General features: G+C 57.6%; 2 protein-coding genes across 3 annotated transcripts; both read left to right on the top strand.

Moving 5' to 3' along the window:
- Window positions 1-5,762: 5,762 nt before the first annotated feature.
- Window positions 5,763-14,218, top strand: ABHD17A (abhydrolase domain containing 17A, depalmitoylase). Its single transcript, NM_001267030.1, is given in 5 exon segments — window positions 5,763-5,877; window positions 9,456-10,025; window positions 11,142-11,336; window positions 13,522-13,701; window positions 13,791-14,218. Coding segments are annotated over 4 exon segments (933 nt in total). The 5' UTR covers window positions 5,763-5,877; window positions 9,456-9,693; the 3' UTR covers window positions 14,017-14,218.
- Window positions 14,219-14,688: 470 nt separating this feature from the next.
- On the top strand, window positions 14,689-20,267 carry LOC144336968 (uncharacterized). Of its 2 annotated transcripts, XM_077979156.1 has the most exons (3): window positions 14,689-15,113; window positions 15,716-15,825; window positions 18,172-19,600. In XM_077979156.1, the coding sequence occupies exons 1-3, from the start codon at window positions 14,689-14,691 to the stop codon at window positions 18,309-18,311; spliced, it is 675 nt and encodes a 224-aa protein (XP_077835282.1). In that variant the 3' UTR covers window positions 18,312-19,600. The 2 variants fall into 2 exon arrangements, with proteins under 2 accessions (XP_077835282.1, XP_077835281.1); XM_077979155.1 differs by lacking the exon at window positions 15,716-15,825 and having other exon boundaries at window positions 18,172-20,267.
- The last annotated feature ends 6,645 nt before the right edge of the window (window positions 20,268-26,912 follow it).

Genomic DNA, 26,912 nt, shown 5'->3' with positions numbered 1-26,912 from the left:
AATCCCAGCGACTTGGGAGGCTGAGGCAGGAGAATCGCTTGAAACCAGAAGGCGGAGGTTGCAGTGAGCCGAGACTGCACCACTGCTCTCTATCCTGGACAATAAGAGCGAAACTCCATCTCAAAAAAAAAAAAAAAAAAAAAAAGACTAATCATCACATCTTGCAAATGTATTCCCTATAAACATAAATAAAGCTATTTTTTAAAAAACCCAACAACTGGGCAGATGCGGTGGCTCACCCCTGTAATCCCACCACTTTGGGAGGCCGAGGCGGGTGGATCACCTGAGATCAGGAGTTCGAAACCAGCCTGACCAACATGGTAAAACCCTGTCTCTACTAAAAATACAAAATTAGCTGAGCATGGTGGCGGGTGCCTGTAGTCCCAGCTACTCGGGAGGCTGAGGCAGGAGAATCACTTGAACCTGGGAGGCAGAGGTTGCAGTGAGCCGGGATCGCACCGTTGCACTCTAGCCTGGGCAACAAGAGCGAAACTTCGTCTCAAAAAATAAAACAAAACCCAACAATTGCCAGGCATTTTTGGGCTCACGCCTGTAATCTTAGCACTTTGAAAGGCCAAGGCAGAAGGATTGCTTGAGCCTGAGAGTTTGAGACCAACCGGGCCTACATGATGAAATCCCATCTCTACAAAAATTACAAAAATTAGCTGGGTGTGGTGGGGCACACCTTTGATCCTAGCTACTCAGGTAGGAGAATCACTTGAACCCGGGAGGTGGAGGCTGCTGTGGGCCAAGCTCGAGCCACTGCACTCCAGCCTGTGTAACAGAGTGAGACTCTGTCTCAAAAAGAAAAAAAAAAAAAGAGAGAGAATCTGTGAGTGGTGAGTATTGTGGTAGAAATAAACAGAGGCATGGGACAGAGGTAATGGGGTAGAGGTGTGTGTATGTGGTTGGGATTTAGCTGGGGTGGTTAGCAGGAGCTCTTAAAGGTTGTGGCCTTCTCGTAGAGTCAAAGGACGCTGGAAGAGGAAGCCATGGGGCGATCTGGGGAAGGGCAGTCCAGGCAGGAGGCATAGTGCCTGCAAAGGCCCTGAGGCAGGAGCCCTCCTGTTAAGGCCAGCATGGCTGGGGCCGACTATGAAGGGGAAGAGGGACTAGTGGCTCCCTCCATTTTCAATGTATGTTTTTTTTCATTTTTATTTATTTATTTATTTTTATTTTTATTTTTTTGAGACTGAGTCTGGCTCTGTCGCCCAGGCTGGAGCGCAGTAGCCGGATCTCAGCTCACTGAAAGCTCCGCCTCCCGGGTTTATGCCATTCTCCCGCCTCAGCCTCCCGAGTAGCTGAGACTACAGGCGCACGCCACCTCGCCCGGCTAGTTTTTTGTATTTTTTAGTAGAGACGGGGTTTCACTGTGTTAGCCAGGATGGTCTCGATCTCCTGACCTAGTGATCCGCCCATCTCGGCCTCCCAAAGTGCTGGGATTACAGGCTTGAGCCACCGCGCCCGGCCCATTTTTATTTATTTTTTATTTTTTCTGAAGACTGAGTCTTGTTCTGTCGCCCAGGCTGGAGTGCAATGGTGCGATCTCGGCTCACTGCAACCTCTGCCTCCCAGGCTCAAGCGATTCTCCTGCTTCACCCTCCCAAGTAGCTGAGATTACCAGCTTGAACCACAAAACCCAGCTAATTTTTGTATTTTTAGTAGAAATGGGGTTTCCCCATGTGGACCAGCCTGGTCGTGAACTCCTGACCTCAAGTGATCTACCCAGCTCGGCCTCTCAAACTGCTGGGATTACAGGCGTGAACCTCTGTGCCTGGCCTCATTTTTAATTTTATTTTTAAATTTTATTTATTTTTAGACCAAATCTCACTTTGTCGCCCTGGCTGGAGTGCAGTGGCACAATCTCCACTCACTGCAACCTCCGCCGCCTAGGTTGAAGTGATTCTCCTGCCTCAGGCTCCAGAGTAGCTGGGATTACAGGTGTCTGCCACCATGCCCAGATAATTTTTTTTTTTTTTTTTTTTGAGACGGAGTCTCGCTCTGTTGCCCAGGCTGGAGTGCAGTGGCCGGATCTCAGCTCACTGCAAGCTCCGCCTCCCGGGTTCACGCCGTTCTCCTGCCTCAGCCTCCCGAGTAGCTGGGACTACAGGCGCCCGCCACCTCGCCCGGCTAGTTTTTTGTATTTTTAGTAGAGACGTGGTTTCACCGTGGTCTCGATCTCCTGACCTTGTGATCCACCCGCCTTGGCCTCCCAAAGTGCTGGGATTACAGGCTTGAGCCACCGCGCCCGGCGCCCAGATAATTTTTGTATTTTTAGTAGAGATGGGGCTTCAACGGCCAGGCACGGTGGCCTCCTGGCTTCAGGGAATCCTCCCACCTCGGCCTCCCAAAATGCTGGGGTTACAGACATGAGCCACGGCACCCACTATTTCTGGGACGACTGGGACAGAGGCTTGATCACAAAGAGTCTCCAGGGAGGAGGAAGGAAGGGATGGGTGTCCTTCTGAGACGTTTGGGTGTTTACAGCGTGCGTTTACCTTTTACCAGGTGGCCTTGGATTGGTGGGCCACTCTGTGGGCTTATCCTCCTCCCCTTGGATGGTGTCTCCCTGTGTCCCTGTTGGGGGCTGTGGTTACGGGGGAGCTGGGCTCTCTGTTGCGGTCCAGCCCTGGTCCTGCCTCGCTCACAGTGGGAAGGGGCTGCAGGGATTGGGAGGGGGAAGGAGGCTGGGGACAGGCCTCTTCTGGCCCTGATGCTGAAAGAATTCACGAGGGGCCGGGCGCCGTGGCTCAAGCCTGTAATCCCAGCACTTTGGGAGGCCGAGATGGGCGGATCACAAGGTCAGGAGATTGAGACCATCCTGGTTAACACAGTGAAACTCCATCTCTACTAAAAAAATACAAAAAAACTAGCGGGGCGAGGTGGAGGGGGCCTGTACTCCCAGCTACTCGGGAGGCTGAGGCAGGAGAATGGCGTTAACCCAGGAGGCGGAGCTTGCAGTGAGCTGAGATCCGGCCACTGCACTCCAGGCTGGGCGACAAAGCAAGACTCTGTCTCAACAAAAAAAAAAAAAAAAAAAAAAAAGAATTCACAAGGACCTAGGAAGAAGCCTGGACTTGTTTTGACCTTTGGACCTCAGGAGAACCTCAGCGGAGGCTGGGAGCCTCGAGGGAGACAGCAGAGGCAGGGGGACGCTGGGGTAGCTCTTGACAGTCCCAGGGAGACCCAGGCAACTGAGTCCTGGACAGGGGAGCCAGAGGTCCAACAATAACGGAAAATCAGAAAATGAGGCAAAGCAGCCAGGTGTGGTGGTGCACGCCTGTAATCCCAGCACTTCAGGAGGCCGAGGCTGGCAGATCACTTGAGGTCAGGAGTTCGAGACCAACCTGGCCAACATGGTGAAACGCCATCTCTACTAAAAGTACAAAAATTAGCCGGGTGCGGTGGCGGGTGCCTGTTATCCCAGCTACTTGGGAGGCTGAGGCAGAATAATTGCTTGAATCTGGGAGGTGGAGGTTGCAGTGAGCTGAGATCATGCCATTGTACTCCAGCCTGGGTGACAGAATAAGATTCTGTCTCAAAACAACAACAACAACAAAAAAAAAAAAAAAAAAAAGAAGAAGAAGAAGAAAGATAGAAAATGAGGCAAAGAAACCCTGGGCTGTCTCTAAGTCTCCAGTCTTTGGAGCCTGAATCCTTCCCTGACAGCTCTGTCCTGAATTTGAGGAATGAGGCCCTGGGGGCAGGATTGGCCCAGGAACCTCAGGCTTATCTCAGTACAGTGGAGCTAAGATCACAGTCCCTGGGACGGAGCTGGGGCTGCAGCTACCTGCAGGCTGGAGAAGCATTTTGAGCTGGAAAAGGCACGAAAGCTGGGGGAAAGGCACGTGCAAGAGGACGAAGGCCTGAAAAGCAAGGCTTCCCACCAATTCATACTCACACTTCCAGGCTGGGCCCCTTTGGTGTCTGCAGCCCTTTTTGTCCCTGTCCCTGTCACCTCCTTAGAAATGCCTGCCCCGACCACACTCTGAGATTCTCCAGTAACCTTCTTCTATTTTCTTTTCTTTTTTTGAGATGGAGTCTTGCTCTGTCGCTCAGGCTGGAGTGCAGTGGTGTAGAGTAGCTGGCATTACAGGTGCACGCCACAACAGCCGGCTAATTTTTGTATTTTTAGTAGAGACGGTATTTCACCATGTTGGCCAGGCTGGTCTCTCGAACTCCTAACTTCAGGTGATCTGCCTGCCTCGTTCTCCCGAAGTGCTGAGATTATAGGCGTGAGCCACCAGGCCCTGCCATAATGCAATTTTTTTTTGTTTTTTGAGACAGTCTTGCTCTGTCGCCCAGGCTGGAGTGCAGTGGCGCTATCTCAGCTCACTTCAAGCTCTGCCTCCCAGGTTCACACCATTCTCCTGCCTCAGCCTCCTGAGTAGCTGGGACTACAGGCACCCGCCACCACGCACGGCTGATTTTTGTATTTTTAGTAGAGACACGGTTTCACTGTGTTAGCCAGGATGGTCTCGATCTGCTGACTTTGTGATCCGCCTGCCTTGGCCTCCCAAAGTGCTGGGATTATAGGCGTGAGCAACTGTGCCCAGGCCATAATGCAATTTTTTTAAAGAGATAGGATCTTGCTCTCTTGCCCAGGCTGGAATGCAGTGGAGTGATCATAATGTTATTTATTTATTTTTTTGAGACAGAGTCTTCTTGCTCTGTCACCTGGGCTAGAGTGCAGTGGCATGATCTCAGCTCGCTGAAACCTTCGCCTCCTGGGTTCAAGTGATTCTCCTGCCTCAGCCTCCGGACTAGCTGGGACTACAGGTGCACACCACCATGCCCCGCTAATATTTGTATTTTTAGTAGAGAGAGGTTTTCACCACGTTGGTCAGGCTGGTCTCAAACTCCTGACTTCAGGTGATCCACCTGCCTCAGCCTCCCAAAGTGCTGGGATTACAGGCATGAGCCACCGTGCCTGGCCTAATGTAATATTTTAAAAACTCATGCAAAAGAATTGCTGATGAGCAATATATAAAGGCTTTAAATAAGCTGGGCATGGTGGCTTGTGCCTGTAGTCCTAGCTACTCAGGAGGCTGAAGTGGGAGGTTCACTTGATCCTGGGAGGACGAGGCTGCAGTGAGCTAGGATGGCACCCCTGCACTCCAGTCTGGGTGACACAGTGGACTCCATGTTGAAAAAAAAGATGCCGGGCGCGTGGCTCACGCCTGTCATCCCAGCACTTTGGGAGGCTGAGGCGGGAGGATCACCTGGGTTCAGGAGTTGGAGGCCAGACTGGCCAATATGAGGAAACCTCCTCTCTACTAAAAATACAAAAATTAGCCGGGCGTGGTGGCGGGAACCCGTAATCCCAGCTACTCGGGAGGCTAAGGCAGGAGAATCGGTTGAACCCAGGAGGCAGAGGTTGCAGTGAGCTCAGATTGCGCCATTGTACTCCAGCCTGGGCGACAGAGCGAGACTCCGTCTCAGAAATAAAAATATTTTAAAACATTTCTAAATGTTGATGTCTGAGTTTTTTTGGCATCCCTATAAATTTTGTTTTCGAGGCGAGAACTTCATTGGCCTCAAGCTATTCCGAGTCCCCAAGTGAATGAAACCTGCGTTTGGCTCCGCCCACAGACCAGCAGACCACGCCCGTCGATCTATCAGCCCCGCCCCCTGAGACCAGGCCCCGCCCCCGGAACGCTAGTCCCGCGGTCGCTCTGTTCCTGCAGCCCCCCGCGCTCTCCTGCGCGTCACTTCCGGGGCGGTGGCGAGAACGAGGCTCACTTCCGCCCGCGGGGGAGCTGCGGCGGTGGCGGCGCAGGAGGCCGGGCCGGGGCGCGGAGGGACCGACGGACGCACGGGCGGGCGGCCGGGAGCCATGGAGCGCGGCCCTGGGGCCCCGGGGCGCGGGCCGAGGTGGTGAGTGCCGGGCAGGGGCGGGCGCGGCCGCGCGGGGTGGCCTCGGTCCCGGCCGCGGCCGTTTGGGGACCCTGGCCGGGCCGCGAGGGCCTGGCAGCCCACTTGGACGCCCCCGATTCCCCTGCAGTCCCAGGGCTGCCGCGGGTCCTGCCCGAGGAGCCCGGAGCAGGGGCAGGGACCGCGGGTGAGCGTCTGTGATTGGGAAAGCCCTGTCCCCATCCATTCAGCTCTCCGACGTGGGTTGCGCTCCCACCCTCCTGCGGACGCGGCCCCTGCCTTCGGGGATCGCCTTTCCGAGCCGTGGACTCCGCTCTTTTACCCCGAAACTGCCCCCAGCCCTACAACCGCTTCGTCCTCTGGGCCCCCCTGGCAGCTCCCAGGGGCCCTGCCGAGCCCCGCTTCCCAAGCAGCTCCCAGTTGCTGTTTCTCTTGTCAGGCGTCTTCCTGCCGCCTTGACTCCTGGGCAGGCTTCCCGGCCTCCGCTCGCGTCCGTTCTCCGGGATGCAGCCCTTCTCCTGTGTTGTCCATCCACTGCTCGGGACTTCTCCGTGGCCCCGCCATTTCTCCCAAGATGAAGTGCAAACTCCGCAGCAGGGCTCTCGGGGGCGCGACCTCACCCGTCCCAGACTCTCTTGGGACCCATCTGCTCACTTCTTCCTCCCAGGGTCTGCTCTAGCCAGGAGTCTGCTCTGTCACCTCTGAGGTTTTGCCCCTGCTTGTCCCTCTGTCCCATCCCCTGTCACCTGGCCCGTTTATCTGCCCTGTGATATGGCCGCACCTCCCCCCAGGCGGGATTCCCACCCTGACTGGTTGAGTGAGGTGCCGTCATCGTCTCCCATATGTAGGTCATCTTCCAGTATTTTGGCTGCTTGGTTGCTTACTGGTCCTCAAAACACCTCTAGCTCGCAGAGGGGTGCCCAGTTATGTGCTTGGGAACGGAATTGATGGGATTCAGGGTGTCAAGGGTGTGTGCTCAGTCAGTGAAGCGTCCGGGTTTGCACTCCGCAGTCCATGCCCATTAATGACACTAGGGAGGTTCCAGGTACCTGTGGCTGGAGAGGAGAGGAGACTAGACTTTCCCTGTCAAAGCTGTCGGACCTTGGGGATTCTTTTCCTCCTGTGTTTCCTCCCTAATTCTTTGCTGCTTACCACCTGCCCATTCCTTTAGTGAGTGGCAGGTCATGGTCCTGCTCTCATGGAGTTTCTGGTTTGGGGGTGGGGGGAGATCTGGCCGAATGTGTGAAAAATACAAGCTGTGGAAAGAGCGTATAAGGGGTCCTGTCCCAGCTTTGAGGACTCTGAGAGCGTTGTTGGCAGCAAGGTGCAAAGGGTGGTTGGGATGGGCAAGGCTATTTAGTGAGGTTGGGGAAGGGAGTTCCCGGCAGGGGAGCAGAGGCAGGAAGGAGCAATGTGGCTTGTCTTAGGAGAGCCAGGGGTGGCAGGGTGTGAGATGAGTGAGTCTGGAGAGGTTGGCCTGAGCCGGAATGCAGACCTGGCAGTCTGTGGGGAGGACTTTGATCTCTATCCAGAGAATAATGGGAGGCCCCCAGGACACCCCAAGAGGGAAGTGCCACCATTGCATTTGTGTCTTGAACAATTGTTTGGCTGTTGGGGGAGAATGTCCTGGAGCAGGTGATCAGCAAGGAGCGAGGCTGTTGCTGTAGCTCTGGTGAAAGGTGATGGAGGCGGGGACCGGGCGGTGGCTGATGGGAGACAGGCAGAGCCACTGGGCTGGTGATGGACTGGCTCAGATCCAGTGGGTGGAAGGAGGTGTCAAGGATAGCATCTTTGTTTCTGGCGTGGTTAATGGGGCCCTGGCCACCTCGGTGTGCCCCTTGGTCTCTGGGGTCTCCAGGGGCCTGCTACTGCCCACTGGGCTCTCAGGACCCAGCTGCATGATGCCACCTAAACTGCAGGGCCCTCCAAGCCCCCGGCACCAGCAGGGCAGCACCGATAGGGCCCGGACCTCTTTGAGAATATGTTGAAAAGCTGACATCAACCTCAATGCTGTGGATGTTGGGCCTGATCATTCTTTGGGGTGGGTCTGTCCTGGGCACTGCAGCGTGCTAAGCAGCCTCCACCCAGTCCCCAGTGGCGACACCCAAAACTGTCTCCAGACATTGACAGGTGTCCCCGGGGGGAAGATTTGCCTCCATCTGAGAAGCAGAACCAGTATGACAGTCCGCCTCCCCCCTGAGAAGTGCTTGCCTGTGAGATTTGCCTCCCGCCTGGGAGTCTGGGGGACGCTGTGATGCCATCCTTGCCCCACCCTGGCTTTCAGAGCTCTCTCCTCTCCTCCTTGTGTGCCCGTGAGGCCGGCTCACGGGCACGTGTGGGTCTCACACAGGTCTTGAGGGAGCAGGTGTGTTTCTGGGCCTGAGGCTGCTCCTTGGTGGTGAGGGTGTCCCCACGAGCCGTGTCTGTGGCGCCTGCAGCCGCCTGCGTGTCCATCTGTGTCCACATCTGCCTTTGAGCCTCATCTTCCTGGCCCCACGGTTTTCTCGTGCTGTGACCCAAAAGCCCAGCATTCCAGGGTGTTCTGCTGCTGAAATTGAGTTGTGAGCGTGTCTCCCTCCTCGCTCCCGTCTGAAGGAGAAGCGTGGTCGGTAGATAGACGCCTCAGACCTTTGTGTTTTCTTCACGTCTGTCTGTTGGCAGCTCCTTACACTATTGTGCTTGCTTTAGCAACTTAGCTGTTGTCGACTTAATGCGTTTCATGACGTTCTGCAGCAAGGAAGAAGGTCCGAGTTTCCACTCTGAATCAGGCGCCTTCGCTCCCCTCCCCCCTCACTTGACTTCCTGTGGGGTATGTGGTGTCTGCGCCTATAGATGAGGACACTGAGGCCTCAGGAGGGCAAGTGACTTGCCAAAGGTCACGGAACCCTAAATCAGCTCTGGAGAAGGACCCCCTGACCCCAGCCCGCCTCCCCTGCCCCTCAGCAGGCCTGGCCCCAGCACAGAGAAGAGCCATTGTCGCAGCTCTCAGGGCCCTGGGAGCCTGGGATGTATCCTGCCTTTGTTTCTAGAGCCTTTGTTATATTTCCTCTGTCTCCAGACATCGCAGGCCGGTGGGGCCTGGCCCCTGTGCGCGCTCACGTAGCGGGGCCTGTTCAGGTCCCTCCTCAGTCCCTTGAGTCCGAGCTCTGTCCTTGCCTCAGCGGCCCATCACCCGTAGGGTGGCAGAGATGGGCTGGGGAGGGAGTGGGCAGCAGTGCGGACCGAGTCCTGGTGCATGGGGTTTCCCTGGTGCTGGAGCCCACGTTTGGGGGGTGGGCGGGGCTGGGGTCATATCCCCTGCGTGCCCTGCATGCCCAGGCTGTGCTCACATGGCAAGAGGTGGTGATCGCCAGCTGAGGGAGGGTGGGGGGTCCTTCATCCCGTGGAGAGGGGGCTGAATTGGGGTTCCCTGAGCTGTAGGGTGCAGTGCCTGACAGGCCGCGGGGAGGGCTGAGGGGATGGGATGGACAGGCCCTGGGCCCATGCCGCCCCCTGGCACGGGTGGATGCCCCACCTACCGGGGGTGCCCAGCTGGACCATGGCACCCCCAAAGGACCCCACATGCCACTGTTCCCCCGCAGGGCTTCCCACGGCACGACATGGAGACCTGTGGTCGCAAGGCTCCCTGGGGCTCGGCTTGGACCGCGATGGGGCTGGGCCCTGGCCTCCTAACGGGGCTCCTGTCTGGGGCGGTAGCTGGGGGGGCGCCCTCCCCCCTGCCCGCAACTCGGAGCACCCCCACCCCTCCCCTGCTGGGCCAGGCCGGGTGGCGTTGTTGGCGGGGGCCCCGGTGGAGGCCCGGCCCGGGCGGCGCCCGCCATGAACGGGCTGTCGCTGAGTGAGCTCTGCTGCCTCTTCTGCTGCCCGCCCTGCCCCGGCCGCATCGCTGCCAAGCTCGCCTTCCTGCCGCCAGAGGCCACCTACTCCCTGGTGCCTGAACCCGAGTCAGGGCCTGGTGGGGCCGGGGCCGCCCCCTTGGGGACCCTGCGGGCCTCCTCGGGTGCACCCGGGCGCTGGAAGCTGCACCTGACGGAGCGTGCCGACTTCCAGTACAGCCAGCGCGAGCTGGACACCATCGAGGTCTTCCCCACGAAGAGCGCCCGCGGCAACCGTGTCTCCTGCATGTATGTTCGCTGCGTGCCTGGTGCCAGGTGAGCAGCTGTGGCCGCGCCCGGGCTGGGTCACCCTGTTCTTGGGGCTCCCGTTTCTGCCCCGGGTGCTTGGTGTGGTTGGTGGTGCCCCAGAGGGCCTGAGCCTGCTGTGAAGGGCCATCCAGCTGGCATGGGTGGTGTCCCCGGCCGGGCTGGCCTCATCCCTCCAGCGATTTCCTCTCGCAGACAAGGATACCAGGCTCAGGGAGGCCATCCCCAGCTGGCATAGTTGGGCAGGCCGGGCGACTCCAGCGACCCAGCCCCTGGTGGTTGCCTGCTGGGGTGGGGCACAGGGGCCGCCCTGACCTACATCCGCCTTCTTGCCAGGTGGGGTTCTGACCAGATCTGAGTCCAGAGGGCGAGCCTTTACCTTCTGGCTGGGCTGGGCAGGGTCCTGGGGGAACTGGAGGAAGCAGTCCATGGTAGGGCCAGCCTGGCCGCCTGCTCCTGGCACCACCTGGGGCAGCTCCCGTGCTGGGAAGCAGACAGGCCTTGCAGCACGGGCTCGGGGCTTGGGCAGGGTGGCGGGGCAGGAGGGGCTGCGTGAATGTGAGCAGGGATTGGGCGCATTTGCTTGTTGGGGGCAGGGGTGGGGTCCAGTTGTTCCCAACAGTGAGGGCACCATTCTGTGAGGGGAGGGCAGATAGCCCTGCCAGCAGCAGCACGGTCTTCCCTGGGAAGGTCCTGAAAGGTGGGCCTGTGTGCTCCATCCCCGGGGGTCCCGGCTCTTCCAGGAGGAAGGGCTGCAGGGCAGCGAGACCTGCAGCATCCGGGCACACACTGCGCGTCTGCCCAGAGAGAGGATGTGACCAATGGTCCCAGTGTCCCGCTTCACAGATGGGAGTCCTGAGGCTCCCTGGCTGGCCTCTCTGCAGCCCAGGCTGCCTGTACCCCTGCCGGCTCTCCTGTTCTCTCCCCATGGGGAACCCCTGGAGATGGAGCTGTGCTGTCGTAGCCTCCCCTGTCCATTCGCTGGCTTCGGGCCCCCTTGGGAGGGGAGTAAACAAGGCGCTGGGCATGGCTGGCCACCGGGGTGGGCTGTCAGTACGCGTCCTCCTGCCCTGCAGCTGGGCGCTGGGAATGAGGATGTGAATGGCCCTTCCCGGCCTGCCCCAGGTACACGGTCCTCTTCTCACACGGCAACGCCGTGGACCTGGGCCAGATGAGCAGCTTCTACATTGGCCTGGGCTCCCGCCTCCATTGCAACATCTTCTCCTATGACTACTCTGGCTACGGTGCCAGCTCGGGCAGGCCGTCCGAGAGGAACCTCTATGCTGACATTGACGCCGCTTGGCAGGCCCTGCGCACCAGGTGAGGGCAGCCCTGGAGGCAGCTCAGCCTGGGCACACGCGAGAGGGGACTGGGCCGGGGGGGCGGGCTTCCCTGGGAGGAAGGTGGGTGGCCCTGCAGCAGGGGAGCCACAGTGGACGCACAGGGCCAGAGAGCCAGACAGGCGAGCTCGGGTGTGTGGGTGCCGCCTCCATGTGGCCGAGGTGTGGCCAGGCGGTCCTCCCACACCCTGGCCTGTGGAGCCAGGCTTCCTGGGAGCCCCTGGCCTGAAGATGGGAAGGGGCTGAGCTTGTCACAGGGGCGTGGATGCCACCTGGCGGGAGGGGTTCGTGGTGTTTGGGGGTCTGCACATGTGGCTGGGAGCCCATCGGCTGAGGCAGCACTTGGGGCCAGGTGCGGCGAGGCTGCTGCATCCAGGTCCCGAGGCCTGGCCCATGAGGCCCTGTGGCTGTGGAGCTCGGCGGTCCCAGGGCAGGGTCAAGGTCTGGGCCAGCCTCGATTCCAGATCCAGCCCTCCTGGCTATCCAGGTCCCCAGCCCTGCGCTTGCCTGGGCTCTTCACCGGTGTTTGAACACTGCCCAGGCTGGTGCTGCTTTCGACGAGGAGACCCGGGTGGGCCTCTGGAGGCCTTTCCTGCTCACCACCCACTGGGGCTGTCTCGTCCTGGCCCTGCCCAGCCCACTGGTCTGACCCACTCCCGCAGGGACCAGGCGCAGCTCTGAGAAGTCAGAGGCCCTGGGGAGGTGGGGTCCTCATTGCCTTGGCGATATCCCAGGCAGTCCCTGCTGTGGGCCTGGGAGCTGGGTACCCTGGCACCACCCTGGCTCTGGGGGCCTCCCGGCAGTGTGGGGCACTGACACCGACCACCGCTTCATGCGGCTTCCTCGGCCTCTCCTGTCTACTGCCCGGGGCACTGGCAGAGTCACACCTGCCATGGCCAGCTCTGAGCTCTGTCTGCTCGGCCGTCTGTCCTGTGCTGCCTGCAGGAACTTAGGCCCAGAGCTGTGAGGGGGAGGCCAGAGTATGCCCAGGGCCTCCACTGGGGATGTGTTCTGTTGTTTGAGTGGTGACATCCAGGTGGCAGCTGGGGTCTCCTGCCTGGAGCAGGTGACGGCTGGGCTGACTCAGCACACTACTGGCCATGGCTGCTAGGGAGCAGGCCAGGGAGGCTGGGGCAGAGCTGGGGCCGCAGGCACAAGTCAGGCAGCACCCTTTGGGGCATGGGTGAGTGCTGAGCTGGAGTACTGCCAGGAGACTGGGGTTCCAGGCCAGGGACAGGGACAGGCTTGCTGGTGGAGTCCGAATGCCAGGCAGACGGGACGCACACCTGCCCATGCTCCTGCCTCGCAGGAGGGCAGCTGCCTGGAATCAGAGCCTGGAGCGTGTTGGGGGGAGAGTTGTGGGGTCCCGGCATGGGCAGGGTGGCAGGCGGGTCCCGCATGGTTGGGACTGGGGACGAGGAGGCCTTGGAACTGGTGCTGGATCAGCTGGGCCAGGGGCCGCACACCAGTGACCTGGGGGTGGGGGTGGCCCTGGGTGGGAGCTGGTGGTGCTGAGGTGGCCAAGGACTTGTCCACTCCCAAGGGAAGGTGCTGGTGGGTGGAGGTGCCACCCCCGCAGCCACCACCCTTGATGCTCACCTGGGTTGCACTGGCACCTCACTGGGTGTGGGGACTCTGAGAGTCCAAAATTGGGTGGAGACATCTGGGGACACAGCTGCCTGAATTCCTCATGGCCAAGGGGGTGGGCAAGGGCTGCAGGGAGGAAGAGTATCCCCTGTCCGGGCCAGTGCACTAGGAACGGCTTTCTAACCCGGGCAGGAAAGCGTGAAACATTCAGGATATGGGGGGCACACACTTCCCAGTGTGCGCCTAGGGGTGACCAGGAGGAGGAGAGGCGCCAGGGCCTCCCCTACCCCAGCCCCAGGGTCACTCCGTAGTCGGGATCCCTGCAGATCCTGGCGAGGAAACGCCAGTGAATGGCAGCGCCAGGGAATGGGGCGGGGCCGCTGGCTCCGCCCACCGCTGCGGTGATTGGGGGCTGGGGGAGGCCCTCGGGACTGGTGTGGAGCGTGGGCCTGACCCACTGACTTGGCTGAGCGGGGAGACTGGAGGGTCGCATCCGGAGCTGGGCCGGGGGACGCCCGCCGGCGGGAAGGGTGCGCGCGCGTCGGAGGCCGCGGCTGACCCTGCTCCGGCGCCGCCAGGTACGGCATCAGCCCGGACAGCATCATCCTGTACGGGCAGAGCATCGGCACGGTGCCCACCGTGGACCTGGCCTCGCGCTACGAGTGCGCCGCGGTGGTGCTGCACTCACCGCTCACCTCGGGCATGCGCGTCGCCTTCCCCGACACCAAGAAGACCTACTGCTTCGACGCCTTCCCCAAGTGAGCGGGCCGGGGCCGGGGCTGGGACGGGGGCGGGGCGGGGCCCGGACTGGGCGCGAGGTCTCACCCGCCCCACGCCCGTCCCGCAGCATCGAGAAGGTGTCCAAGATCACGTCGCCCGTGCTCATCATCCACGGCACGGAGGACGAGGTGATCGACTTCTCGCACGGGCTGGCCCTCTACGAGCGCTGCCCCAAGGCCGTGGAGCCGCTGTGGGTGGAGGGCGCCGGGCACAACGACATCGAGCTCTACAGCCAGTACCTGGAGCGCCTGCGCCGCTTCATCTCCCAGGAGCTGCCCAGCCAGCGCGCCTAGCGGCGGCCGGGGCCCCAACCGGCCGGACCTCAGCAATAAGGCGGCCCCTGGACCTCACCCCGCGCCGGCCCCCCAGGGGCTGCATGTGGACCCCCGGGCGGCCCAGGGGACCCCGCCCCGACCCAGGGGCCGTGGACTATGTACAGGCAACAGAGCTACGCACTCCTTTCCTTTTGGAAGCAAGAAGAAAATACGTGAAAACGGAAATTAAAGATTTAAAATTTTAGGACTGCTCTTCTTCCTTTCATGGCTCTGCTCACTCTCTCGAGGGCTCAGCGAGCTCGAAAGGGGGCCGGGGTTCCCAGGTTTCGCCCCTGAGTCCCCAGGAAAGATTGGCACGGACCCCCGTATGAGTTCTATCCTCTGTGGAAGCGGGGTGGGTCTCGGTCTAGTCCGGGGGGCCCTTAGGGAGCTGGTTGCCTGGGTGGTGATGGGTCGGGGCAGCATTTGAGCCCAGGACCCCTGCCTACCTCCTGCGGAGGCTGGTGAGCTCTGCTGGGTGGGCGCGATGAGGACGCCAGGCGTGGGGGCCCTGCTGTCATCGTGGGACCGCCCCCTCGACAGCTTCCCATCAGTCGTACTGCAGAGAGGCCAGGACAGGGCACTCTGGGTCCTGAGGTGCCGCGCTTGACGGACCCCAGAGCTCGGGCAAGCAGGCCGCTTCCTTTGTAGATGGCGAAGCTGGGGTCCAGCAGAGGGCGGTGGCAGGTGCTTGGGCCCCAAGGGTCTCCTCTGGAAGAGGGAGCCGACCTTGGAGCTGGGGTCACGAGAAGAGCTCCTACGACCTCTAGGGCAGAAGCCCTACGACTGGGAGGACTCGGGAACCGGTGGCCTGTCGTCCACCTTACGATTGGGCAGGGTTCAGCCTGTGTCGCGCGACCAGGCGGTGGCGAGGCCGGGACCCCAAGCTGCCTCCAAGTAGCTCTAGTCCGCGGCTCCTTTAAGAGAGGGCGGTGCTTCAGCCTGGGCGAGAGAAGGGCGCCGCGTCACCTGCGGGGCCGCGGCACTGACGGAAGCGGAAGTGGCGGCGCGCGTGCGGAAGTGGCGATGGCGGCGGTGGCTGGCGTCAGGCTGTGGACGAAGAGGCGGTCTCGGTGGTAAGTGGCGGCCGCTGGGACCCAGCCAGGGACCCGTCCGCTTCGGCCCTGCCCGTTTCCGGCCCCTCCCACGCCTTCCCTCGGCCTAAAGTTCCTCGTGGGCGCGTGGAGGCCGCCGCGGGGTCGGTGCTGTGGGGCAGCGCCCGCCGTTCCATGGGAAGCGGTGCGACCGGACGTTCGGAAGGAAACCTCGCTAGAGCAGGGAATGCCTGGGCTCCTGGCTGCCCACGGGGCCTTTGCACGGCCTAGACTTTGCGACCGCAGTGGCCTCCTTCTGTCCCCGGTCGTGCGCCGCGCCCCCCAGCGCGGCTCACGTTTCGGAACACGTCTGACTTTCATGCCTTCCGAAGAGCCTCCCCGCATCCCGTGCCCCCTGCTCGCTGCTGCCGCTGACCCTTGGGCGTTGCGCTCGTCCAGAGCGTGTTGTCTTCTGACGCCGTCAGAACCTAAGCTCCCTGCGAGCTGGGACTCCGCCGTGTCCTCGTTGCCGCCAGTGCAAAGCAACTGCTTGCAAGAGAACAAAAGTGTGTTCAGGTGCACAGGGTAGAAAATTCAAGGAGCCTGAAAGGGTGTTTGGTGAAGACTTGATGTGTTTTTCCCAGTCCTAACCTCCGAGGCCCAGTTCTCCTCCCCTGGGGCAGAGAGAAACCCGTTTCTTACGTGTCAACAGAGAAAGTCTATGCAGGAACATGTACATGCGTTTCTGCAAAAGGTCAGTTTCTTTACTTGGGGTCCTTATGCTTAATGTAGCTTAGGGGGCGCCCATACGTTCAGATACAGGTGGGACTAACACGAAAACGGAGTTTTATAGCTCCAGAATTTATCCCCTTTCCTGTGGAAATTTAGGGTCTTTACTTTTATAACGAACAATGCTAACTTGACTATTCCTTGTACAAATCCTTTTTTGCCCAAGTCGGACTATTTTCTTAGGCTAAATTCCTTGGTGCAGAAGTGCTAGGGGCTTTATTTAGGCCCCTAAAGGGGTGGTACCAAATTGCCCTCCCCCACCAGCATGTAAGAGGGGGCCAGTGACACCTTGCCCAAGCTGGATTTTGTAGACCTGGTAGGCGTGAGATAGTGTTTCACTGTAGCTTTAGTTGTATTTCCTGTAAGTATAATGAAACATCGTAATGCTCCTGTCACGTCTATTTTACGTTGATGATTGTTACCACTGATAATTATTTCGAGATTGGAAAATATATTTATTATAAACGTTTGACTATTTAAAAGCCATTTGTATTTTATCTTTTTGGCTCATTTTTGTGTTGGGTGGATGGTGGTGGTTTCTAGGTGCACTTTACAGATTAAGGAAATTCACCTTTTGTCTAGTAGAAGCGTTTGTTTTTTCTGTCTGTCATTAGGTCTTTGACTTTGTGTGTATTTTTTTCTATAAGCCAGGCATCTAAAATTGTTACTGGTCATTAGTTTTTTTCCCTTTACGGCTCCTGCATTTTGGTGTCATCTCAGGAATATCTTCTCCTCTGTAAGATTATAAAACATTTGAGGTTTTCTTCTGGAAATGTAGTGTTGTTTTCTTTTTCCCCCTCATATATTTAAATGTTTACACATAATTTTAGAAAATATTCCTGGTAAGGCTGGGCGCGGTGGCTCACGCCTGTAATCCCAGCACTTTGGGAGGCCGAGGTGGGCGGATCACGAGGTCAGGAGATCGACACCATCCTGGCTAACACGGTAGAACCCTGTCTTTACTAAAAATACAAAAAATTAGCCGGGCGTGGTGGCGGGCACCTGTAGTCCCAGTTACTCGGGAGGCTGAGGCAGGAGAACCCGGGAGGCGGAGCTTGCAGTGAGCAGAGATCGCGCCACCGCACTCCAGCCTGTGTGACAGAGCGAGACTCTGTCTCAAAAAAAAAAAAAAAAAGAGAAAGTATTCCTGGTAAGAAGTAAGGTAGGAAGCAAAACTTTTTTCCCTAAATAGTCCCAACTTTATTTCCCAAAAAAGCATTCTTTTCCCCACTGAAGTGCTGTCTTTATGGCAAGCGGATTCGCATCTGTCTCTAGACTCTTATCCCAGTTTTCCAGAACCCCATTGTCTTTATGACCCACTGTCTGGAGGCCCCACCTCCCTGCATTATTTTGCACATTTCTTTTTTTCTCCTGAACAGCAGGCAAGTTTATCTGGTTCTCCCACCGTGGTGATCTTCTTTGAAAACATTGAGATTGCTTAGATTCTTTTTTTTTTGGGGGGATGGAGTCTCGCTCTGTCCCCCTGGCTGGAGTGCAGTGGCGCGATCTCGGCTCACTGCAAGCTCCGCCGCCTGGGTTCACCACTGCAAGCTCCGCCGCCCGCGTTCACGCCATTCTCCTGCCTCAGCCTCCTGAGTAGCTGGGACTACAGGCGCCCGCCACCGTGCCCGGCTAATTTTTTTTGTATTTTTAGTAGAGACAGGGTTTCACCGTGGTCTCGATCTCCTGACCTTATGATCCGCCCGCCTCGGCCTCCCAAAGTGCTGAGATTACAGGCGTGAGCCACCGCGCCGGCCATGAGATTGCTTAGATGCTTAGATTTATAGATCAAACTGAGATGAAATTCTCATCTTAAAATAGTTGACAACTTCAGATGATCCACGTGGTACGAGTTCCACACGACACTGTGGTGAAGAGGATTTTGGAAATCTCCGTATTTGGGGCCACCCCTCCCGCCGTGCGGGCTGTGGATATTCCCTGTGGGCGATGCTGACCTTGGTTTCAGGCAGCCCCATTCTCAAGCTGCTGCGAACTCGGAGCCGAGGCTTCAGAAGGGCTCCCAGACGCCTGCAGTGTACGTGTCTGTGTTCCCTCAGCCTGCCCCCCTCACATGGGGTAAACTGAGTCTGGGCCTTCAGGCTGCAGGCTCTCAGGCCAACTTCTACCCTCGACCTCTCCCCACCACCCCCTGCTCTTGGGACCCGGGAGGACCCCGCAAGGGCTGTGACAGGGAAGGCCAGCGCTCTGTTCCAGGACGCATGCTCTCCCCACCTCCCACTTGGTATGGCCCAGGGCCAGGCTACCTGGGAGCAGAGCCAACTTCCCGTTCTCCATTTTGTGTATTTTCCAGGACACACTTGTTGGAGCTCGGCAGCAGCCTTCTCCCGGGTAGGCGCCTGGGGGCTGAATCTCTGGTCCACCCTGTGTCACCTGCACCTGGTACACCCCAGGGCGGGCCCCTGGGTGCCGGAACAGACAACAGCCAGGTGACGCTGTGGCCTAGGCCCAGTCTAGTTACCCGGAGCCCTGGGAGGGGTGGGGAGGCAGACCCTGCCCAGGGCCAGTGCCTGGAGCATGGTTGCTGTGGATGTGGCAGAGGCTTGCCTGAGATGTGGGCTAGGCCCTTCCAGTGGGTCAGGTCTGGGGTGGTGCCCAGGGTTGTGCACCCTCAGGCTGCTGCCCAGTGGACCAGTGGCCTGTCAGCCCCGACTGGCGTTCACGGGGTCCCAGCATGGGTGTGTGGGCGGCTGACCCAGGCTCTTATGATGCTGTGGCTGTTGTTCGTCCGTCGTCCCATTAATGCCAAGCTGGTAGGACCCACCTGGCTGGCTGTGTTCTGCATGACCCGAGGGCCCACTGGGGTTCTGGAAGAGGATGGAGACCATCCCTGCTTGGCTGTGATTCCGTCCTCTTGACCTGTGGTGGCCGTGACCTGAGGTGGGGCCTCTGGGAGCAGGCGCCTCCTCTTTCCTCCCCCATGGCGGGCACCTGCCTGTCCACCTCTGAATCTGGGTGTCAGCATCAAGGTAGGAGTGCAGGGCCGGCTTGTTAACTGGGATTCCGTCCAGCGGGCGCCCAGCCAGTGTCAGCGTGGCCCAGGGGCCACCACGAGCTCCTGGTCCCGCTTCCCTCCTGGTTCCGGGCTCCAGCTACGGGCCACGTCGATCTTCATATGACTCTGGACTGCTGGGGTCACTGTCCCTGCTTCCCCACCGAGAGAAGTAGCCGAGACCCCGACCAGGCCTGCGCTCCCTTGGCACTCAGCATCTCCCAGCCACGACAGCACCGGTGGCTCAGAAATAAGGTCCCAGGACAGATGTGCCCGGCCAGACAGCGAGCTCTCCTGCCAGACCAGAGCCTCTTCTCTCCCCAGCACCCAGCCGGAAGCAGGGCTGGGAACAGGCACCGTGCGTGTCCGTGGAGGATGAGAGCGCGACTTTGGGACCGGCCCTACCCCACAGCCTCACGGAGGGAACGGGTCCAGGCGGGGTGCTTTCTGTGAAGCCTATGGCTGTTAGCAGAGCGCCCTGAAACCCCACCACTAGGCCGGACGCGGTGGCTCAGGCCTGTCTGTAATCCCAGCACTTTGGGCGACCGAGGCAGTGGATGACCTGAGGTCAGGAGGCTGAGGCAGGATCACGAGGTCAGGAGTTTGAGACCAGCCTGACCAACATGGTGAAACCCCGTCTCTACTAAAAAAGTACAAAAATTAGCCGGCATGGTGGCGGGCGCCTGTAATCCCAGCTACTCGGGAGGCTTATGCAGGAGAATCGCTTGAACTCGGCGGGGTGGAGGTTGCAGTGAGCCGAGATTGCACCACTGCACTCCAGCCTGGGTGACAGAGCAAGACTCCATCTTAAAAAAAAAATAGCCGGGCGCGGTGGCTCAAGCCTGTAATCCCAGCACTTTGGGAGGCCGAGACGGGCAGATCACGAGGTCAGGAGATCGAGACCATCCTAGCTAACACGGTGAAACCCCGTCTCTACTAAAAATACAAAAAAACTAGCCAGGCGAGGTGGCGGGCGTCTGTAGTCCCAGCTACTTGGGAGGCTGAGGCAGGAGAATGGCGTGAACCCGGGAGGTGGAGCTTGCAGTGAGCTGAGATCCGGCCACTGCACTCCAGCCTGGGTGACAGAGCAAGACTCCGTCTCAAAAAAAAAAAAAAAAAAAAAAAAAAGCCGGGCGCGGTGGCTCACGCCTGTAATCCCAGCACTTTGGGAGGCCGAGGCGGGCGGATCACAAGGTCAGAAGATCGAGACCACGGTGAAACCCCGTCTCTACTAAAAATACAAAAAAAAATACCCGGGCGCGGTTGTGGGCGCCTGTAGTCCCAGCTACTCGGGAGGCTGAGGCAGGAGAATGGCGTGAACCCGGGAGGCGGAGCTTGCAGTGAGCCGAGATCGCGCCACTGCACTCCAGCCTGGGCGACAGAGCGAGACTCCGTCTCAAAAAAAAAAAAAAAAACAAAAACAAACAAAAAACAAAAAAAACACCACTTGTCTGACCCTGTTCAAGGAGGAAAGCTCTTATGGAAGTTTTTCATCTTTGGGAGGCCAAGGAAGTGGGGGCCTGGGGGATCCCCTCTCAGTTCTGTGCAGATAAAATCCCCAGCCCTGGCCCTGCAGTCCTGCTGAGGAGGGACTGGGGGTGCAGGGGGAGGGGGATTCACACGGGAAAGGAAATGCCAGCTGGATCCTACCCCTGCTGCCCGCGCTGTGCAGGACGGAGGAGGCCTTGGTGTCCCTGCAGTAGCTCCGAGCATGGAGGCCGTGGACCCCAGAGATGCTCCCTGCAGGACCCCACACCGGGGCTTCTTTGCAGTCGGCCAGCAGGGGGACCTCGCTGTGTCCTCTGGTTGGAGGGTGGCAGCCGCTGCCCCACCTTCCCACCTGGCTGGCAGAACCTTGTCCTGTGTCCCCCAGAAGCTTGCAGCTGCCCCCGCCCCTGTGCGTGGGGGCCCGCCTGGACCATGGTAAGTGATTTAACGCCTTAACACAGAAATAAACGCCAAGCGGCTTTAGGGGTGGGTGTTTCGGTCACATAATGCAACACATGCAGTAATGTAAATAAAGGCGTTATCACCAGACCACAGTGTCCTGCAGGAACGCCAATCCCTGGGGGGGCGGGGACTTTAGGATTTTGTTGACAATCGGGATCGTCGGGAGAGGTCAGGGTCACACCGTCACATACTCAAATGGGTGGCAGAGACCGCCGAGTGCGTCCTCTGCAGGCCTCATGGCCATCTCCCCAACCCGTCCACTCCCTCCTGCTATGGCACCGGGTCCCTGCAGGCCCGCCCGGAGGTGGCTTCCACAGGTTGGCAAAAGTCATCCGTGAATAGCCAGCCTGTGGGTATAGGTGACAACACACGGAGAATTGAGGCCGTGGCTGGGGCACAGGCTTTCCTGTGAAACTTGCTTTTCCCACCCCATCCGTGAGGCTCTGCGGCAGGACTGACGGTTCTGCCTGATTCTCCAGCAGCCACAGGGTCTCTGCAGCCCCAGCGCTGACACTGGGGTCTGTTTTTTCTGTTACCAGCAGTACAGTGCGCAGCCCTATGCACTCTTCCTTACAGATCTTTCTTTTTTTCTTTTCTTTTTTTTTTGTGTGTGAGAGAGACTCTCATTCTGTTGCCCAGGCTGGAGTGCAGTGGCACAATCTCGGCTCTCTGCAAACTCTACCTCCCGGGTTCAAGCGATTCTCCTGCCTCAGCCTCCCGAGTAGCCGGGATTACAGGCGCTCACCACCACGCCCAGCTAATTTTTGTGTTTTTAGTAGAGACGGGGTTTCACCATGTTGGCCAGGCTGGTCTCCAACTCCTGACCTCAGCCTCCCAAAGTGCTGGGATTACAGGTGTGAGCTACCACACCTGGCCAGGAATCTTTTTTTTTTTTTTTTTTTTTTTTTTTGAGTCAGACTGTCACCCTGTTACCCAGGCTGGAGTGTAGTGGTGTGATCATACGATCATGGCTTACTGCAGCCCCAACCTTCCAGGCTCAAGTGATCCTCCCACCTCAGACTCTCAATTACCTGGGGCCACAGGCACACATCACCACACTTGGCTAACTGTATTTTGTGTAGAAATGCAGTCTTGCTTTGTTGCCCAGGCTGGTCTGGAACTCCTGGCCTTAAGCGATTCTGCCGCCTTGGCCTTCCAAAGTGCTGGGGTTAGTCATGAGCCACCGTCCCTTGCCCTTAGGAGTATTTCTTGGGTGCCTTTTAGGAGTGGACTTTTAAGCAACTTCAAGTAGTGCCGCGAATGTGAGCTGCTGCTGCGTTGCCATTGTCATTATTATTATTCAGTCCAGTCACCCCGACATCCACTTTTCATGTTTGTTTAAAAATTAAGTTTCGGCTGGGCGTGGTGGCTCATGCCTGTAATCCCAGCACTTTGGGAGGCTGAGGCAGGCAGATCATGAGGTCAGCAGTTTGAGATCAGCCTGGCCAACATGGTGAAACCCCGTCTCTACTAAAAATACAAAAATTAGCCAGGTGTGGTGGCAGGTGCCTGTAATCCCAGCTACTCGGGAGGCTGAGGCAGGAGAATCGCTTGAACCCTGGAGGCGGAGGTTGCAGTGAGCTGAGACTGCGCCATTGCCCAGAGCGAGACTCTGTCTCAAAAAAAAAAAAAAAAAGCTCGGCACAGTGGCACGTGTCTGTAATCCCAGCTACTCAGGCGGCTGAGGCAGGAAAATCACTTGATCCCAGGAGATGGAGGTTACAGTGAGCCGAGATCACACCACTGCACTCCAGCCTGGCAACAGAGGGAGACTCCGTCTGAAAAAAAAAAAAAGAAAAGTAAGTTTTTATCTTGGGCTGGGTGTGGTGGCTCCTGCCTGTAGTCCTAGCACTTTGGGAGGCCAAAGCAGGAGGATTGTTTGAGCCCAGGTGTTGGAGACCAGCCTGCGCAGCAAAAGTAAGACCCTGTCTCTAGAAAATAAAATTTGGTGGTATACACCTGTGGCCCCAGTTACTTGGGAGGCTGAGGTGGGAGGATCACTTGAGCCCAGGAGGTAGAGACTACAGTGAGCTATGACTGCACTCCAGCCTGGGCAACAGTGAAATCTCATCTTAAAGACAATAATACAACATTTTTTATTTTGGAATAGTTTGAGGTCTACAGAAGAGCTGCATGAGTGGTACCGAGAATCCCATCAACCGTTCACCGGCTTCCCTTGTGGTAACACCCCGTCAAAGCTGGAACATTTTTTTTTTGAGATGGAGTTTCACTCTGTCACACAGGCTGGAGTGCAGTGGTGTGATCTCGGCTCACTGCAGCCTCCATCTCCTGGGATCAAGTGATTTTCCTGCCTCAGCTTCCTGAGTAGCTGGGATTACAGGCGCACACCACCACACCTGGATACTTTTTTTTTGTAATTTTAGTAGAGACGAGGTTTCACCATGTTGGCCAGGCTGGTTTCGAACTCCTGACCTCAAGTGATCCACCTGTCTGGGCCTCTCAAAGTGCTAGGATTACGGGCGTGAGTCACTGTGCCTGGCCAAAGCCAGGAAATTAACATGGGCACAGCTCTGACAGTGAAACCCCGGGCTCTCTGTTCTAGCTTCCTGTTTACCCCCAAAGTCTTTTCCTTTCCTGGCCCGGCCCCCATCCAGGGTCCCACATGGCATAGTTCTTCAGGCTTTCCTTGTCTTTAATGACTTTGACAGTCTTGAGGAGGCCTGCTCAGGTGTTCTGTAAAACGTCCCCTAATCGGCCGGGCACGGTGATTGGCCGGGCACGGTGGCTCACACCTGTAATCCCAGCACTTTGGGAGGCCGAGGTGGACAGATCACCTGAGGTCAGGAGTTCAAGGCCAGCCTGGTCAACATGGTGAAACCCCGTCTCTAGTAAAAATACAAAAATTAGCCGGGCGTGGTGGTATATGCCTGTAATCGCAGCTACTTGGGAAGCTGAGGCTGGAGAATTGCTTGAACCCAGGAGGGAGAGGTTGCAGTGAGCCGAGATCATGCAGCTGCACTCCAGCCTGGACCAGAAGAGTGAAACTCTTATCTTTAAAAAAAAAAAAAAAAAAAGCCCAGCATGGTGGCAGGTGCCTGTAATCCCAGCTACCCAGGAGGCTGAGGCAGGAGAATCGCCAAAACAGGCAGAGGCTGTAGTGAGCCAAGATCACGCCACTGCACTACGGCCTGGGCGACAGTGAGACTCTGTCTCAAAAAAAAAAAAAAAAAAGAAAAAATCAACCAAAAAAAAGTCTCCTAATCTGGGTTTGCCTGTCTTCCTGAGGTCACACTGAGGTGACAGGGTTTGGGGAAGGACACCCCACTGGAGGCCCCTTTCTCCTCACATCCTAGCAGGGGGCGCTAAGACCCCCACGACTTCACCCACGATGTTGACCTTGGCCTCTTGCTGCAGGTTGGGGTCCCTGGGTCTCCTGGGGACCCATCGCCATCATCTCCTGTCCCTGCTCTGTTCTGTGGCAGCGAGTCACTCAGTCCAGCCCACACTGGGCAGGGGGTGGGGGGAGGTTTTATTTAGAAGATGAGTTTTCATACAGAAAAACCTAAAAATGAAAGGACAAATGGCCCATAATTGCATTGCTTAGATACCTGTTGACGTTTAGAGGCGTGTAGTAAATACACATGGTAAAAAAAAAAATGTTTGAGTACTACAGAAAGTACTATTAAAACTGTTACGAAGCAAAGACCTGACGGTCTTAAATCAAGATGATGTGGCAGTTCCAGTGCGCACACACACACACGTGTCCCTACACATGACCCCCTCTTCTGCTGCACCCTCGTTGTTTATTATTTATTTGACAGGGAGTCTCGCTCTGTCACCCAGGCCGGAGTGCAGTAGTACAATCTTGCCTCACTGCAACCTCTGCCTCCCCAGTTCAAGCAATTCTCTTGCCTCAGCCTCCCGAGTAGCTGGGATTACAGGCGGCCTCCCACCATGCCCGGCTGATTTTTGTGCTGTTAGTAGAGACAGGGTTTCTTTTTTTTTTTTTTTTTTTTTTGAGACGGAGTCTCGCTCTGTCGCCCGGGCTGGAGTGCAGTGGCGCGATCTCGGCTCACTGCAAGCTCCGCCTCCCGGGTTCACGCCATTCTCCTGCCTCAGCCTCCCGAGTAGCTGGGACTACAGGCGCCCGCCGCCTCGCCCGGCTAATTTTTTGCATTTTTTAGTAGAGACGGGGTTTCACCGTGTTAGCCAGGATGGTCTCGATCTCCTGACCTCGTGATCCGCCCGCCTCAGCCTCCCAAAGTGCTGGGATTACAGGCGTGAGCCACCGCGCCCGGCCAAGAGACAGGGTTTCACCATGTTGACCAGGCTGTTCTTGAACTCCTGACCTCAGGTGATATACCTGCCTTGGCCTCCCAAAGTGCTGAGATTACAGGCGTGAGCCACCACACCCAGACGATCTATCATTACTTTTAGAGACAGGATCTCGCTCTGTTGCCCAGGCTGGGGTGTATCACAGCTCACTGCAGCCTTGACCTCTGGGCCACAAGCAATCCTCCTGCCTCAGCCTCCCAAAGAGCTGGGGCCACAGGCGTGCTAATACCATGCCTGGGTAAGTTTTGAATTATTTTTGTGCAGACAGGGGTCTCACTATATCACGCAGGCTGGTCTTGAACTCCTGGGCTCAAGCAATCCTCCCATCTCGGCCCCCTAAAGTGTTGGGGTTACAGGCATGAGCCACTGCACCCGGCCCCGCACCCTTGTTTTTGGCCCTCATCTACCTTGGGGTATCCCTGTTGTGGGCGCACCCCAGGTTATGTAACCTCTGCCGTCATCTGTCCTCTGGGAGACTGTGTTCTTTGCCCTCTATGAGACAGGGCCCCAGTTCCTGGCTCTGTGGCCCCTCTGAGAGTCCCTTGTTGTCATGTTCTTCCTGCCCTGCTGGAGACCCACCCCCAGCAACACCTGGGTGCTGTCTGCCCCCAGCTGAGCTTTGCTCCATAGCCCTCAGGCTTGGGAGCTCCATCTGTGGGGCTGGGAGGAGCTGTCCCTCTGAACCTCTTGGGTGCTATCAGGGAAGGATACACGTGATCCCCCATTTACAGGTGAGGAACAGGTTTGAAGAAAGAAGGGGCTGAGTTATATGTGAACCTGGATGCCCCAAACTGTCTGCTGCCTCTTAGCTGTGAGCAGGGGCCAGCTGTTCTCAGTCCTCTCCCAGTCTTGATTTTTTCCATCTGTAAAATGGGAATAACTTTTTTTTTTTTTTTTTTTTTTTTTTTTCTGAGACAGCGTCCTGCTCTGTCACCCAGGCTGGAGTGCAGTGGTACAATCACAGCTCACTGTAGCTTCGGCCTCCTGGGCTCAAGCGACCTTCCCGCCTTAGCTTCCCTAGTAGCTGGGACCACAGGCGTTGGGCCACTGCACCCAGCTCATTTTTTTGTTTTTTTTTTTTTGAGACAGTTTTCACTCTTGTCACCCAGACTGTAGTGCAGTGGCGTGATCTTGGCTCACTGCAACCTCTGCCTCCTGGGTCCAAGCAATTGTCCTGCCCCAGCCTCCTCAGTAGCTGGGATTATAGGCATGCGCCACCAGGCTTAGCTAATTTTTTTTGTATTTTTAGTAGAGACGGGGTTTCTCCACGTTGGTCTCAAACTCCCGACCTCAGGTCATCTGCCTGCCTCGGCCTCCCAAAATGCTGGGATTACAGGTGTGAGCCACCACGCCTGGTTTCCAGCTAATTTTTTTTTTTTGAGATGGAGTTTTTGCTCTTGTCGCCCAGGTTGGAGTGCAATTGCTCAATCCAATCTCAACTCACTGCAACCTCCACCTCCCATATTCAAGCGATTCTCCTGCCTCAGCCTTCTGAGTAGCTGGAATTACAGGCGCCCGCCACCTGGCCTGGCTAATTTTGTGTATGTGTGTGTGTTTTTAGTAGAGACGGGATTTCACGTTGGCCAGGCTGGTATCGAACTCCTGACCTCAGGTGATCCGCCTGCCTTGGCCTCCTGAAGTGCTGGGATTACAGGCGTGAGCACCAAGCCCGGCCTCCATCTAATTTTTTAATGTGGAGAGTCGGCGGGGGAGAGGTCTCATGATGTTGCCCTGGCTGATCTAGAACTCATAGCTTCAAGTGATCCTCCTACCCTGGCCTCTCAAAGTGCTGGCAT

Source organism: Macaca mulatta, chromosome 19, assembly GCF_049350105.2.
Source record: "Macaca mulatta isolate MMU2019108-1 chromosome 19, T2T-MMU8v2.0, whole genome shotgun sequence".
NCBI classification, from domain to species: Eukaryota; Metazoa; Chordata; class Mammalia; order Primates; family Cercopithecidae; genus Macaca; species Macaca mulatta.
Note: the sequence above shows the minus strand (reverse complement) of the source record. Positions and strands in the feature narration are given on the sequence as shown.

Bases quoted from the DNA above. Each gene is read 5' to 3' on its own strand.
- LOC144336968 (XM_077979155.1), top strand. From the start codon at position 14,689: ATGGCGAAGCTGGGGTCCAGCAGAGGGCGGTGGCAGGTGCTTGGGCCC. The intron at 15,114-18,171 runs GTAAGTGGCGGC...TGTATTTTCCAG, and splicing joins ACGAAGAGGCGGTCTCGGTG to GACACACTTGTTGGAGCTCG.